The following is an 18,079-nucleotide window of genomic DNA, read 5'->3' on the forward strand; positions in this document are numbered from 1 at the left end:
AAGTATTAAATCCTAAAAATTCTCAATTCGACCCAAAATATCATGAATTACTTTTGTAGGAAAAGTCTTTTTTTTTTCTGCACATTTCATCATTACTTCCATTACTAGTAGGAACTAAAACTTGTATCATCCTCATTCAAGCATAGATTTTATCAATAGAAATTTTCTGATGTCGGAACGAAGGAATGTCCCTTTGAAAATATTTCTTTCTTTTCTTATCTTTCTTTCTTTTGATTGATCATTATTAATCTTCGTCAGAGTTGCTTTAACATGTGTCTGATTTTGTCTCACAGAGAAGAGGAACACCACTGACTGTATCAGCTCCGCCCAGATTACGGCAGATTCTCCACAGGAGGATTTTAAAGTTTTACTCAACGCTATTAACGGCAAATTAGATAAAATCAAATTACAAGCAGGTTGGTTAATTTTGTTACTAGTATAAATGTCTTTACAAATGGAATTTCTTTTTTCAGTTCACTTTTGTGTTATTCACATATTGTTTTGTATGTCATTGTGAGACAATGATGCCATCAGCAATATTAGAATTTTGAAATAACTCCACCAAGTGAAAACGGCTATATTTAATGTAATACACTGTATCAAAAATTATGAATTTTCGTGAATGATTGTCTATTGCACCTCCTAATCCATATGTGGCTGACACTATAGGCCCTTAACATCACTGATCAGACCTAGGACAACACATGGGCCGCTATAGTTAGTTAGACCGCCTCTCATGTTATCTTGGATGAAGATCTGAGGTCCATAATGGTTCGACACTCCTTACCCATGTCATGTTGTGTTTCTCGGGAAACTGAGAATGGGCTGCTCTGTGCTTTCATAATTTTGTCTTTGGGCAAAAGACTTCACTCTAATTTCTTTGGATGGCATGAGACAGGCCTTCTGTATGTTCAGTGAGGTAGTCACAAACTACTACAAGGAGACCCCGCCCAAAAATGACCCAAACTGATGATAAACCAACAAACAAACAAGAAGGACAACACATCTGTTTTCTAACTCAATGTTTTGAGATGTCTAATATCATGTGTGTCCTTATACAATCCTTAAAGACTTGATGTATACAGTAAGTTATGAGTGGATGTTTGTATTTTCAGGTTCTCCCTGCGATAATTACCGAGGTTACTGTGATGTCTTCCATAAATGTCGGGGAATAGATAACGATGGTCCTCTGGCTCGACTTAAAAATCTCATCTTTAACGAGAAAACGTTGCAGAAGATAAAAACCTGGATTGTGGTGAGTTGTCAAGTCTAATTCCACTTAAATTCCAGAGACCGTTGTAACTAATAAACACACCACACAAGCTGAAAAATTGATGTTTGATCTTCTATCAAAATATTATCTCAGCCTTATTAGCTCACCTGGTCCGAAGGACCAAGGTGAGGTTATGCCATACCGTGGCGTCCGTCGTCCGTCCGTCGTCCGTCCGTCCGTCAACAATTGACTTATTTGACTTCTTCTTCATAACCGCTGATCGGAATTTGAACAAATTTGGTCAGAAGCATCCCTATGGGTAGGGGAATCAAAATTGTACAGATGATGGGGCTGACCCCCTGGGGGCCTCTGGGGCGGGGCCAAAAGGGGTCATTTTTGCGCTATTGATATAAACGACTTCTTCTCTGAAACCAAGCAATGGCTATCATTCATATTTGCCTGGTAGCATCACTATGGTGTGGGGATTCAAAATTGTACAAATGATGGGGCTGACCCCCCAGGGGCCTTAGGGGCGGGGCCAAATGTGGTCAATCTGGCTTTATTGATTTAAACGACTTCTTCTCTGAAACCGAGCAATGCCTGTCGCTCATATTTGTCTTGTAGCATTACTATGAGGGGTCAATTTGGCTAAATTGATTTAAACAACTTATTCTCTGAAACTTAGCAATGGTTTGACTGGTAGCATCCTATTGGGGTAGGGATTCAAAATTGTATAAAGGAAGGAGCTGACCCCCAGGGGGCAGAGGGCAGGGTCAAAAGGGGTCAATTGGTCTAAACAAGATCTTCCCTGAAACTAAGCAATGGATATCACTCACATTTGTGTGGTAGCATCCCTATGGGGTCGCGCCAAAAGTCAATTTCATTTCATGAATTAATGCACTTTTTGGCATTTTTAGTATTAAAATAAAACCAATGTACATGTACCCATATAAAATGCTTATGATATATGTTGACATAGCAATACCAGTGCCAATATATACATAAGCATCATTCTTGTTTCATATCTCATGAAACCAGGTGAGCGATACAGGCCCTCTGGGCCTCTTGTTTAAGATTTGTAACATTTGTTTGTGATCAAAGTGAGGCTAATAATTTTGAAGAAAGTGTTTTAGTTACCGGTGCTTGACATTTATGGGTTTTGGGAAAGTTTTCCTAAACACTTGTTCATCATCAAAATATAATTCTTCATGTTAAACTGATGATTATTTTGTGTATGTTTTAGATTACTTTGGAAAATTATTATTGGTTTTCAAGTAATTTTTTAAGCTGAACCATATTTGATATAGATTTGTGTGGTAAGCCTCATCAAGGAAGTGGAAGATGCTTCCACTTGTGGAACACCTGGTCTTAATCTCTTTGTACTTTTTCAAGGATCTCCATGTAAAACTATAATTTGTTCATGTTTTTGCTGAGGTTTTTCAGTTAGATACAGGCCCTCTGGGCCTCTTGTTATTGGGTTAGGATTAGGGTAAAGTATCCTCTGTGTTATCCTAAGATACCAATTTTAGCCTGTAGTAACATTTAAAATTGTGTTTTACAGGAATACTGGTGGGCCGTTATGATGATGGCTCTCTGTCTTGTGGTCCTGATGGGATTGTTTATAAAAATCTGTGCTGTACATACGCCTAGTAGTAATCCAAAGGCCAAGCCTGCCCTACGCATCACCGACACACTCCGACGTCGACGTCGCCCTCCTCCACAACAGACGTACGCACCAAGCTCGCAACCTTTACAATCATACCAGCAGTCGTCAGCGCCTGCTGGATATACAAATGTAAGTCTTGTAATTTTTGTCAAGTTGTCCTAAGGAATGTATACAAACATAATATACACTAGATGTTTTTATTATGAAATACACAAAATAAAGAAGAATCTACACACTATATATAGTTACATACCTGGTTCAGGGCTAGTTATATAACTCGTTAAGGGTACTAATTAAGGACCATGATATCTTGGAGAAGTTTCTGTTTCAGGGTTGTTAGGTCAAGGTCACCATAACTTTTTTTTTAGAAAATCATTGTCAGTGCTCTAGAGGCCTCATTCCTTGCCAGATTTTTATCAAACTTCAGACACGTGTAAAGGACCAAAATCGCTAGTGGAGGCCTGTAGGGGATATGTATTGCTGTAGTGTGCTTCTTTTTGAGGTTTTAATTTCCTGATTTGTAATCAATATTGATAATAACTGAATTGAATAACTTGTGATGGTGCACATCTTTCACATAGATCTGTCCCTTTAAAATTATCATTTACAGTGTGAAATTTTCAATGACTTTAAACTCAAACATATATTGTATACACCCTGAGTTTATGTGAATGCTGTCTAACTTATCTTTTGTTTGTTTAATTTTATCCCCCAAAATGCATGAATCTTTAATAGCTGATAAGGAATCAGCTGGTCTTTCTGGAGGCTTTTTAGGGCCGTTAAAGGGCCCCATTCCCAAATGAAATTATTTCATGTTTAAGTCAAATTCACAACATGTTCAGTTTACTGTATAAATGAGAAATGTCATCTTAAAGTTTTACTGTACATCAACAATAGACATTATATCAAGGTTTTACTGTATAAATGAGAGACAGTATATCAAGGTTTTACTGTATAAACGAGACATTATATCAAGGTTTGACTGTATATAAACGAGAGACATTATATCAAGGTTTTACTGTATCAATGAGAGACAGTATATCAAGGTTTTACTGTATATAAACGAGAGACATTATATCAAGGTTTTACTGTATCAATGAGAGACAGTATATCAAGGTTTTACTGTATAAAAGAGAGACATTATATCAAGGTTTTACTGTATATAAACGAGAGACATTATATCAAGGTTTTACTGTATCAATGAGAGACAGTATATCAAGGTTTTACTGTATATAAACGAGAGACATTATATCAAGGTTTTACTGTATCAATGAGAGACAGTATATCAAGGTTTTACTGTATAAACGAGAGACATTATATCAAGGTTTTACTGTATATAAACGAGACATTATATCAAGGTTTTACTGTATAGAAACGAGAGACATTATATCAAGGTTTTACTGTATAAACGAGAGACATTATATCGAGGTTTTACTGTATAGAAACGAGAGACATTATATCAAGGTTTTACTGTATAAACGAGACATTATATCGAGGTTTGACTGTATATAAACGAGAGACATTATATCAAGGTTTTAATGTGTACAGGAGAGACATTATATCAAGGTTTTACTGTATAAATGAGAGACAGTATATCAAGGTTTTACTGTATATAAACGAGAGACATTATATCAAGGTTTTACTGTATAAACGAGACATTATATCAAGGTTTGACAGTATATAAACGAGAGACATTATATCAAGGTTTTACTGTATAATGAGAGACATTATATCAAGGTTTTACTGTATATAAACGAGACATTATATCAAGGTTTTACTGTATAATGAGAGACATTATATCAAGGTTTTACTGTATAATGAGAGACATTATATCAAGGTTTTACTGTATATAAACGAGAGACATTATATCAAGGTTTTAATGTGTACAGGAGAGGCATTATATCAAGGTTTTACCGATAAATGAGAGACAGTATATCAAGGTTTTACTGTATATAAACGAGAGACATTATATCAAGGTTTTACTGTATAAACGAGACATTATATCAAGGTTTTACTGTATATAAACGAGAGACATTATATAAAGGTTTTATTGTATATAAACGAGAGACATTATATCAAGGTTTTACTGTATATAAACGAGAGACATTATATCAAGGTTTTACTGTATATAAACGAGAGACATATCAAGGTTTTACTGTATAAAAACGAGAGACATTATATCGAGGTTTGACTGTATAGAAACGAGAGACATTATATCAAGGTTTTAATGTGTACAGGAGAGGCATTATATCAAGGTTTTACTGTATATCAACAATAGACATTATATCAAGGTTTTACTGTATATAAACGAGAGACATTATATCAAGGTTTGACTCTATATAAACGAGAGACATTATATCAAGGTTTTACTGTATAGAAACGAGAGACATTATATCAAGGTTTTACTGTATAAACGAGAGACATTATATCGAGGTTTGACTGTATATTAGCGAGAGACATTATATCAAGGTTTTACTGTATAATGAGAGACATTATATCAAGGTTTTACTGTATAATGAGAGACATTATATCAAGGTTTTACTGTATATAAACGAGAGACATTATATCAAGGTTTTACTGTATAAACGAGAGACATTATATCAAGGTTTGACAGTATATAAACGAGAGACATTATATCAAGGTTTTACTGTATAATGAGAGACATTATATCAAGGTTTTACTGTATAATGAGAGACATTATATCAAGGTTTTACTGTATAATGAGAGACATTATATCAAGGTTTTACTGTATAATGAGAGACATTATATCAAGGTTTTACTGTATAGAAACGAGAGACATTATATCAAGGTTTTACTGTATAATGAGAGACATTATATCAAGGTTTGACTGTATATAAACGAGAGACATTATATCAAGGTTTTATGTGTATAATGAGAGACATTATATCAAGGTTTTACTGTATAATGAGAGACATTATATCAAGGTTTTATTGTATATAAATGAGAGACATTATATCAAGGTTTTACTGTATAATGAGAGACATTATATCAAGGTTTTACTGTATATAAACGAGACATTATATCAAGGTTTTACTGTATAATGAGAGACATTATATCAAGGTTTTACTGTATAATGAGAGACATTATATCAAGGTTTTACTGTATAATGAGAGACATTATATCAAGGTTTTACTGTATAATGAGAGACATTATATCAAGGTTTTACTGTATATAAACGAGAGACATTATATCAAGGTTTTAATGTGTACAGGAGAGGCATTATATCAAGGTTTTACCGATAAATGAGAGACAGTATATCAAGGTTTTACTGTATATAATCGAGAGACATTATATCAAGGTTTTACTGTATAAACGAGACATTATATCAAGGTTTTACTGTATATAAACGAGAGACATTATATCAAGGTTTTATTGTATATAAACGAGAGACATTATATCAAGGTTTTACTGTATATAAACGAGAGACATTATATCAAGGTTTTACTGTATATAAACGAGAGACATATCAAGGTTTTACTGTATAAAAACGAGAGACATTATATCGAGGTTTGACTGTATAGAAACGAGAGACATTATATCAAGGTTTTAATGTGTACAGGAGAGGCATTATATCAAGGTTTTACTGTATATCAACAATAGACATTATATCAAGGTTTTACTGTATATAAACGAGAGACATTATATCAAGGTTTGACTGTATATAAACGAGAGACATTATATCAAGGTTTTACTGTATATAATCGAGAGACATTATATCAAGGTTTTACTGTATAAAAACGAGAGACATTATATCAAGGTTTTACTGTGTAAACGAGAGACATTATATCAAGGTTTTACTGTATAATGAGAGCCATTATATCAAGGTTTTACTGTATAATGAGAGCCATTATATCAAGGTTTTACTGTATAATGAGAGCCATTATATCAAGGTTTTACTGTTTATAAACGAGAGACATTATATCAAGGTTTTACTGTATATAAACGAGAGACATTATATCAAGGTTTTACTGTGTAAACGAGAGACATTATATCAATATTTTACTGTATATAAACGTGACATTATATCAAGATTTTACACATAAACGAGAGACATTATATCGAGGTTTTACTGTATATAAACGATAGACATTATATCAAGGTTTTAATGTGTACAGGAGAGACATTATATCAAGGTTTTACACATAAACGAGTGACATTATATCAAGGTTTTACTGTATATAAACGAGAGACTACGTCAAAATTTTGCTGTTTACTGATAAGCAGGGGACATTGTATTAATTTTATATTTTTTAGAATATCTGATCTGATTTGAAATATCCCTAATGACTTCCTGATCATTTTCAGAATGCCATGAAAACCGACCAAATTTAGACATTGTAAGCATGTGTATTGTTTTGCAGCCCATTTCCCCCATGCATGCTGTTCTTTGTTTTCTATTTTCTAATTTGGGACAAATTTCTCATTTTTACCTCATTCTTTTCCTGTGAATTTTATAGTCCAGATTTCTGAAGAATTGGTTGAAATTACAACTGTATAAAATAGAAATTTGTACAGTGTGATGTGTATCAAATTTATTAATAATGAAATGGGTTTTTTTTTCTTCAATGGTTGTAACTGTAAAAATTTCCAGATAAAATGATCCCTGCAACGCCATTAAAACATCAGCTTTTTGCTATGATGAAATTTTCAAGCCAAATGTATTATTGCTGGATATGAAAAGATATATACAATCAAGCTATATAGATACCCCCCAAAAACGAAAATCCATGGAAATTTATTTGTTATATCATCGGTTTTACTGGAATTGATTTTATATGATTGCTAATGTATGCTCTTGTTTGGTTATCTATTTATTTTTCCGAAAAAAAAAGAAAAGAAAAATAGAATTAAAAACAAAATGGTTGGATAACATAGTGGGGAGCCCAGTTTAAAATGTCTGCATTTGTGTAATTTTGAATGATGCTTGATCACTGTGCATGTGCCTGACTTTGCTTCCATCCTGCCCCTCTCTAGACGGAAACAACTCCATCAAGTCATCGCTCAGATAGTATTTGTAAGGCTTTTTAGTTGTGTATTTTTCTGCTCAGATGATAATGCTTGAATAATGTGAAACTAATTTTTTTGTTTGATTATTTTTTTTAAAAGAATTTCTGTTGAAATAACCAATATTAATACTCTGATATGAAATAATGTTTTGCCAAGTTTTATAGCATTACTCACTTCTGCTATACATTCATGAATTGAAAAAAAAAAAAAGCTTTGTATGACAGTTTTGATTAAAAACAATATTGAAGCTTCTGTTCAATTGAAGGATTAAGGAAAGTTTAAACTTACAGATATTTTCAAAAAGAAAATTTGAGCAGGCATTTGTTGATATAAGAAATATTATAGATTACATGATTTATTTAGCTATTTAAGTCTCTGAGTTGATTCTGTTGCATGCAAATACTGTTTATAAACTTAGAATAGAGATGTAGGAGAATGTGTAACTTTCCTAGATATCTACGACTATTTACGTGGACATTTGTCAGTTTTCACGAGATAATGATGGGGGACTTTGTTACACTATGCTTGTCACTTTCCTTGTTAAAAGTGACACAGACATTTACATGCTCTTACTTTGACAAGTGTAATTTGTGAGGATGTAAATTCAATAAGAAAACAATTGTCATAAAGGGAACCCCAGTTAATATCACGTTTTGGTTAATATCATTAGGTTTTGAAACATTCTGATATAATTTAATTTTGTTGTCATCAAAAAGGACTAAATATATAAAATCTGTAAATTTGTTCTGAGTGAATATTGATTAAAATTTCTTGCAAATATTCACTGCAGATTTTATTTTGGATTTTCCAGGAAAATTAGTATCTCACAAATTACAAGGGATATACTACCATTGCCTTTATAGCTTATTAGACGTCTTGAAAAACTCTTAAATGTGATGAGTTTCTTGAAAAACTCTTGAAAATTACATTGAGCCTTTAAAAACCCCGTAAAAATAAATGAAAGTCCTTGAAAAAAACCCTTAAATTTCTGAAAATCGTATTTTTCATAGTTTTCATCTTGAGTTTTTTTTTCACATCAAATGTGATTCTAGTTGAAAATGTGATGATCCTAATGTTAACATTCTTTATTAGTAGAGCGATCTTTTTTTTTGTAAAATTCCGGATAATTTTACCTTGGTTTGGTTCACGAGTTAACTCTATCCGATCTTAGTCAGTATTTAGCCCATAATCTTTTTGGAAAAAGTCTTGAAAAACTATTAAATTTTGACTTCCAAAATTTCTACCACCCCTGCTTTTACAATTCCCCCAAAATTGATAGAGTAGATCAATTCAGCTGAAAATTGGGGTTGCTGGATGGCACACTCGGTTACACACACATTTCACAAAGACACCTGGGATTCTGTTCCCCATCTGGAATTTAGGTCACCTGCATGATCACATGGACTTCACCTTCTAAGTTAAGGCCACACATTATCAGCTGGGCAAACACGACCCTAACATTAGTTAATGTGGAAATGTGAAAAACTGTTTTGTACTTTTTGTATAATGTAAATATCAATATATAAATATATATATATTGAGAAACATAACCAAATGGATGATTAAATATCACATTTGAGAGAAAAATATATGAGAAAGGGCGAAAATTCTGGTATAAATCGAAGTGATAAAGGGAGGCAATTTTAGTACGAATGTATTATAAAGGGAGATAACCTGCATAATTCAAGTATAAATCAAAGGTATAAAGGGAGACAACCTGCATAATTCAAGTATAAATCAAAGATATAAAGGGAGACAACCTGCATAATTCAATGTCATCAAAGGTATAAAGATAGATAAGTCAAGTTCCAATTAAGGGTATAAAGACAGATGTATCAAATAAAAACGTATATCAAGAAACAATTGTGGTGCATATTAATGTATAAAGGGAGATAACTCTGGGACATAGGTAAGACAAAAGGAATAGCGTAAAAATCTTTTAAATTTTATTTATTTCTGTTGTTGTTTGGCATGTTGTTAATTATTATTATCACTGACCACACTATTTGTTGTCAAAGATTTGATTTTTACACATTTTCGAAAATAAGAAAATCAGATAATTTCAGTCAGAATTTTCAATTTTGAGTACAATGTTTTTATTAGTATTTAATATTTAAGTATTGAAATTAATATTTTTCTACAGGCACCACCCCAGGGACCCCCTCCCCCATATTCAGCAACAGGGGGCGGCCCCAAGAGGGGACATCGTCCTGAAGAAAAGAAGAACAAAAAAGCCAAGGCCAATGAGAGGAAAGTGTGACCCTAATCTTTAATAATAACCATTCTGTGAAGATTTTTGATTGGCTGATGAAGAAACTTGTAATAGTAGTTCTCATTGGCTGAAGAAGAGAAGATGTAAAGCTAGATGACTGAGGATATGTGACATTTATTTTGTGATTTGTTAATGGAGATTGATCAAGAAACTATAATTTATCTTTTTCATTGACTGAAGTGGAAATGTGTAACATAAGTTTCGAGTGAATGAGAACAGTCATGAGACAGTGATTTTGAATGGTTGATGAGGAAGTATGTAACACGTTTTTTCATTGGTTGAGGAAGAAGCGTATTCTTTGTTTAGCATGTAACTTATAATTTGATTGACTGATATAGAGTTGAAACCAATTGAGATATTTTGTGATATTATTGTTTTGGGAATTTTGTAAAGAGTTGAAACTCCGAAATCTTGATTTCTGCTCTATCAAAATTAAGATATTCTGTATTCACTGTTGAGATTCTTCTTAGATCCGGTAAAATTCTGTAATACTGACATTTATGTTCTGTTGATGAACGATTCAACAAATTGTGAAAGCTTAACACCCGAGATCCTTCTCTCCTCAGTTGGTAAAAGGTAAATCAGTGCTCCAAAAAATTACAACTTTCTTTTGTAATGTACAAAATATCTCAATAGTGGTAATATTTTATTTTGAAGAAAAAAAATGTGTATAAGATGAACATGTGACATCATGTGATTGTTTTAGTCAATACCTAATGCTCTATGTTACTTTTCTGTGGCAATTTACATCTACGATAGATTCTAACATTTTAAGGGAGATAAGTGATGTTTATGTACAATTCAGATGGAAGCATACACCCTTAGAATATTTGTCATACCTTGTATTCAGCTAAAACCTTGTATTCAGCTAAAAGTGGGTCAACCACAATTAAAAGTAATTATGTGTAGGACTTTTCAAGGTAAATTTGAAGTTATTTTTGCTTACTTTTATCATAAGTGAGAGAAAGTGATACATTGAATTCGTGATACATTGAATTCTTTGAGAGAAACACATGAGAGAGAGATAGATGGATTCATTGAATTCTTTGAGACAAACTCATGAGAGAGAGAGAGAGATTCATCAATTTCTTTGAAACACGAGAGAGAAAAGAGAGTGAGAGACAGACAGACAGACAGAGAGGTACATGGTACAGTGATGTTACCCCCCATACTGTATACATTTTTAATATGACAGTAAAGCATATATTGTTTATAACAATCCCTTTTCGTTATTTATCAGTAACAGTTTCGTAACATTTATATTTTTAGTGAAATTTAAGTTCTGAAATTAAGTGCAAGACTCCCACTTACTAGAGCAATATCTCAAGGCCTCACGGCATTGTCTGGAGTGAACTGTTGTCTAAACTGAACCATTGTGAAAATGTGGATGGAAGGATTTGCTATAATAATCATCATTCAAATCGGTAAATTAATTTTAAAAAAAGTTGAATTTTGGTATTTAGTGGAATGTCATAAGAATTATATCGTTAAAAGAGTATATAGTTATCCATTTAATGATTATAAAATTAAGCGATTTTTAAAGTTTTACAAAAATGTTATCATTGTTTCTCCTGTTTTTTGTTTTATTCTGAAATGAGATTTTGAACATGGTCTATCAAATGTTGCAATGAGCATTATCACATTTTCCTCTCTAATCTTGTTTCTTTTACATTTATTTTCCATGTTAAAACATTATTATAGTCTGTTTATATTTTCATTTAAGTTTTGTCTAGTCAGAATTATCTTAATTGAAATCAAAAAAGTTTTAGTTATCAACTTCAGGGTAAAGACAGTTTAATTTTAAATAATTTTAAATTTAAAAAGAAAAGTTTTCAATGGTCCTGAATTTTCTAGCATTGTTTTGAAAAAAAATAAATACGATTGAGACCATTTTGAGAATATGGAGCTGGTGCAAATTAATGTTGGATAATACATTCTCTAGTATGAAATATATATCATTAGTTATCTTGTTGAACATAGTCATTCATAATATTGCAACCTCAATATAATTATGAAAATGGAAACAATTTGTGTTTAGATCTGATAGGAGAGTCATCAATGTGATCTGATAGGGGACACAATCTAGATATGAAAGGGGAGGTAATCCACATATGAAAGGGGATGTAATCCACATATGAAAGGGGAGGTAATCTCAATCTGAAAACGGTTTTAAGGAGGAATTATTGTAAATCAGAAAGGGGAGGTATTCTAGCTATGACTGTTGGGATAATCTAGCTATTAAAGGTTAGATACTAAAGCTTTGAAAAGGGAGATAATCTAGCTATGAGAAGGGAGATAATCTAGCTATGAGAAGGGAGATAACCTAGCTACGAGAAGGGAGATAATCTACCTATGAGAATGGAGATAATCTAGCTACGAGAAGGGAGATAATCTAGCTACGAGAATGGAGATTATCTAGCTACGAGAAGGGAGATAACCTAGCTACGAGAGGGGAGATAACCTAGCCATGAAGGTGGTGGTTATTTATATAAGTAGAGTTTATGTTTATTTTCATGAGAGTTAATTTGTATTTTAGATATATAAAAGTGGAGTATGTTTTTCTGTGAAAGTAAAAAAAATTATATGAAAGAGTATATGTTATAAAATAATTTGAAGAAATTACCTTGATTAGAAAAATATTATTATCACGATGTAGTTCTGTCTGTTTGTTGTGACAAGAGCAGCTATATGTACAAGGGAGAGAGAATTACAATTTATTGTTATACTTCATCAACCAATTGGCTGATTTAGGAATATATGGTCAAATTTGTATAATTTTCCTGCTGGCAGAGAAGAGATAATTTTACCATTTTATTTTTCAATTGCTATTTAAAAACCCAGGACATTTATGAATATAATTACCTTGTACAGAAGTGTTTTGAAAAACTGCAGTATTTGAAATAAATTTTAAGATGATTATGTTGATATTGGACTGGGGCACATGCTTTATGTTGTTAGTGAATTTTAATAGCACAAATTTTGATGTAATTTACACAGGAAGGAATAATACATCATTTGATTTTGAATGTGCCTGATTTTGAAATGTGATAATTCCTTTTAATATCACGTGTAGGAGGAAATGTGATACAAAGAGAAATGTGACATTAAGAGGGGTCCTGTTTTCTGTATGGAAACCCTTAATGATAAAGTATGCGTACACCATTTTAAGATATTAGAAGTTATCCTTTAGCTACACTTTTATCAGTGTGAGGACAGTTGTTAGAAACACCTGTAATAACAGAAACCGTCATAACCCCTAGAGCTTTTACAGTCACCTGCAGGAGGAAATGTAATAAAAAAGAGAAATGACCTCAGATTGTTTTAGGTTACCATTGTCATAGATTGGCGTCGTAGGCATTGTGATTATCGTTTTAGAAATAAGATTCTGAAATTACAGGTGTCTCCTTGACACCCATCCTCAGATGACCCTGGCTGTTGGTGTCTCTTTGACACCCGTTTTCAAATGACAGTGGTTGTTGGAAGGATGTTTAACCCCTTAATAAACAAAAAAAACAACAACTAAAGTTTAAAAAATTAAATCCATCTTGAGGGACACAGATATGATTGTTAAGGGGAAGCTGGACCTACGTTTGATGTGGTGGTGAGGGGAGTAAAGGATAATTAGTCAATTTTGGTTGTAGCGGATCGTGAGTTTATGTGGCCGTGAATGATGAAGTATTATATCGAAGGTTTTAATTGTTTTTATACCTTGGTTCATCGTTATTGACAGTCATACTGTACATACTCATGTAGCTTAGCTATTATTTATGGAAGGTCTGATTATTTACCTGGATAAAACAACCTCTTTTGCTATTACCTGGAATATGTTCATTTGAGGCAAATCATTTTATATTTTCCATACATTGCATTTGCTTGAGAAATATTTTGACCTTTATGTTTCACGTAATCTTGGTGTACATTTTTTCCTGATTGTATTGACCATATATTTCTAACAGTCCCTGTCCTAGCTTTGTAGAATCTTACTGTGAGAATTCTGAGTGTGATAAGAATCACGTGACACAAGTCTTTTGAGAGAGCTTAAAATGTATGTACTTTATAAATTAAGTGGATGTTTTATTGCGAAAATTTACATACTTCATGTGAAAAATCATCAGTTTGTAAATGTATTTTTATAGATTTATCATTATACTTGTATATTTCAGATTTTTTAATCATCTGTGACATAAAGATGAGTAATGCTGCTTACTAAATTAATTCAAATATTTGCATATTTATTATTGAATTAATTCAAATATTTGCATATTCATTTGTGAATTCAAATATTTGCATATTCATGAATTGAATTAATTCATATTTGCATGCATATATTCATGAGTAAATTAATTTCAATATTTGGATATTCATGTGTTCATGTACATAACCCCCATTTTCAAATTTTAGTCATTACGATATAAATTTGTGTTTATATAGAATGTTGACGGAGATAATTTATGAAGGCTTACAAGGGAGATAACTTAAGTGTGTATATGCTTTATGTTACTATGGTACTGTTTAACAGGGTTGCTTAGTTACAGATCTCTGTTTATTTCATTATTTCGGGATATTTTATGCAAACAACGTTTTAATGCACACCTATATTTTTCAGCATACTTCTTTCATTTACAGCAACTTTTTTGTTCATTGATAAATGTGTGTATTTGAATATGTTTTTTTGAGAAATAGCTTTTCCTAATTTTGCACATCCTTGTTACCATGAAAAACATGTTGGCGTTAAATTTGAAATGTAACATGTAGTAAATTCAAGTGTATTTTTTCTGACATGTTGATTTTCAAAAGATCCAAAAATAATGATATCGATTAATTTTTATATCATTGTTTTCTTGACACAAAAACAAGTGGCCATCTTTACACTGTGCCATAAGGGAGATAAATGTTTACATTCTTTATGGGATGGATTTGGTGACTTTTCTCTCAACACATCAAATACACACTACTTAACAAACTCTCCATACACCAAATACACACTCTTTAACACACTCTCAATACCCCAAATACACACTTGAAATCACATTCCACAAACCAGTCAATTTGTTTTTAATCCAAATCTCCTACTAAAACAATGACTAATTAACTTGTTGTATGGTCCTCGCACAACATTAATCCGACGCATTCATCCAACTGAATACAATTTCTCTCCGATAAAATGCTAGTTTGAACTGATCCCGACCCCCACCCTTCACTATTACTAAACCGTGACTAATGATACATTCACCCAGAAGATCCTAAACACTATAAGGATACTTACTACCAAATGTCTCAATAACTAAAACCAGCATTAACGTCCGACACAGGTAACAGTAACTACCTCTGTATAATGTCTGTACAAAATCACCAGTTTAATCTCCTCAAAGTGGGATTCATTGAATCTTGTAGGTAGACAATGAAAGCAAATAATCATGAAATTATTATCCTGTTGGAAAACTATATAATTGGAGGTTATAGAAAATAGATGATTCTACAGACAGCATTGGGGCTATAGAGCGGGAGCTTTTGGAATTGATTTTTCCCAATTATTGGCAGAGATTCGGTGAAAATGACACTTACAAAAAATTATTGTTTCGTATTCATGCGCCAATTTTGGGACCTCTTGGATATTGTCTAAAACATTCTATGTGGTAAAATATAAAGATGGAAATTTCTTTCCAGTTTTTTCAACTCAAAAAGTAACTGCGCAAATTACATGGGTTTTTAACTCATCACATGGTTTGCTATTCAAATTCGTCCATGGCCCATATTTCGACAGGCGCCCATTTTGAATTTTGAAAGTTTATTACTGCTATTTCTCGGAAATACTGAATGGATCTTTCTCGAATTTTATTCATATAGGTCCCTAGTTGTGAACTCACCACTTCTGTGGAATGAATCCCTGACTATTTCAAATGCCATAAGTTGTAGCTTCTTCTTTGTCACTAGTTATACATGTTCAATAGTGAGACTGAAAAAAACAAACTGAAGCACAGTATATTTTTTATATATATGTTAAGAGGTAAGTATGAAGAAAAGAGGACAGAATTTCGAGAAAGGTCAATCTCACAAAGAACTTTTATAACATTGTAATCAGACATGTAGTTTAGAAAAAAAAATCAATCTCACCCAAAAAAAACCCCAAAAGAGAACATTTAATGGTGGACCCCACGACCCTTCCTGTATCTCCTATAACATTATTGTAAGCAGACATGTAACTTTAGAAGAGAAAGATCAATCTCGCAAAGAACCAATAGAGAACTTTTAATGGTGGGCGCCAATATCACTCGTGTACCTCCAATTACGGTACGTTGATCAGCTATGTTAATTTGGCTGTTTTCGTGATTGTGCTCAAAGCAACATGTGATTCAGAGTAATGGTCTGCATTGCGTATATCCACATTCAGAACACACCATTTAACACCGTACTTACAAACTTCAATTTTGTGAAAACATTGACTTTATGAAATGCTGTCATTTTCATGTATATCCAAGATGTATTTACAAACACAAGACGTTCAATATGAATAACAAATTTTATGCTTCGTTTCTAATACAAGTTTTAAATATTTTAATTCACAAGAGATAATTTAATGTCTACTGTCACAATTTCATTTCACATTTTATATTTCTAAGAAAAATAGGCTTACTGATGAAATCGGCAAGAACAAAGCATTATTTATGTTAATATGCCGGATAAAACTGAGAAATCAAGTTTGAGTGGAATTGTCATTAATAATCAGTTATATGTAATATCGGTTATATTTTCATTTTCATTAGAGACGAACTAACCCGAAACTGCTTAATACTTATGACAGCAATCAGATTATTATCAAAGTTAGCTTTACGGAGGCCTGGTCTACTATATGATTCATTTTCTGCTTTATTAACTGGAGTCTCTCTGAAGTGAAATAAAAGGGAAATTTACATGTGATAATAATATATAATTTCATATTTTTGCATTGATTTCACTGAACTATTTGGGATAGTGTTATAATGAGATTTTATACAATTATAGCCTTAGGTCGTCACATATTATTTTTTCCACGAAAACAAAATCGACCTATGTTCTGGATTCACTATGAAACAACCCTGCTAATTCATATAGATCATACAAATTGCAATGCTTTTGTTATAGGAAGAAAAGAGCTTGGAAACTTACAAGAAACCTACAGTAGCTCCAAATTCTGGTTTATGATTTTTTTTTTTTTTTGCAGATTTAATAAAATGTTATTCACTGAATCAATTCTAAGCAAGTTGGTGTTTGTCATATTTTGTGGAACTGTGAACAAATGCAACACGAAAGTTCTGAAGGGTGATCTTTACCTGTTAACTTGTGTTATTAATTGACAGTTGAAACATCCTTGATGGCCTACCAATCTGTAAGGCATGTGTACATATTATCCTGGCAAAGGTCAAGGTCACGTTTTTATATGACTAGCGACACCTACACTCAGAAAGGTGATATTATCTGTTGTATAACTTTTGTTAATGGAAGAGGCGATATTAGTGTTGGAAACATATTTTGATAAAGGACGGCTGAGTGTATTTTGTTTGTTCAAATGTTATGTGATCTTGACCTTCTTTTTCATTGGCGACAATTATTTCATTCCTGCTAAGACTATTGCCTGGTTTTATTGTAAATGATGTGATGATTTCCGCACACTGTACACGAGTTGGTCCGTAATACAGATCTGACAAGTTCTAGCCATTGTGTTGGTTTTTTTTATTTTGTTTTAGTCTCTCTCAAGCTGCTTGTTCAATTACATTTACCTTGGATGTCTTCTTAGCACAAAATTCACACAACATCAGGATTTCCTCGATAACAGAATATCCTATGGTGAAAGGAAGCCCGAACGGCATACGACCGCATGAACCCAAGTACGACAGCAGTGGCCCCGAAAACTGTCTTCGGA

General features: G+C 32.5%; 1 protein-coding gene across 6 annotated transcripts in view; it reads left to right on the forward strand.

Moving 5' to 3' along the window:
• The window catches only part of LOC117314957 (disintegrin and metalloproteinase domain-containing protein 10-like), a 63,297-nt gene extending 45,427 nt beyond the window's left edge, over positions 1-17,870 (forward strand). For 2 of the 6 annotated variants that reach the window (XM_033869061.1, XM_033869067.1), the window contains 4 exons: positions 294-416; positions 1,116-1,255; positions 2,775-3,008; positions 10,051-17,870. In XM_033869061.1, the coding sequence (XP_033724952.1) occupies positions 294-416; positions 1,116-1,255; positions 2,775-3,008; positions 10,051-10,167 (614 nt within the window). In that variant the 3' untranslated portion in view covers positions 10,168-17,870. Of the gene's footprint in view, positions 1-293; positions 417-1,115; positions 1,256-2,774; positions 3,010-7,205; positions 7,239-7,874; positions 7,916-10,050 lie in introns of those variants that run through there. The other 4 variants (XM_033869065.1, XM_033869064.1, XM_033869066.1 and 1 more) reach the window with 4 other exon arrangements.
• The last annotated feature ends 209 nt before the right edge of the window (positions 17,871-18,079 follow it).

Source organism: Pecten maximus, chromosome 17, assembly GCF_902652985.1.
Source record: "Pecten maximus chromosome 17, xPecMax1.1, whole genome shotgun sequence".
NCBI lineage: Eukaryota > Metazoa > Mollusca > Bivalvia > Pectinida > Pectinidae > Pecten > Pecten maximus.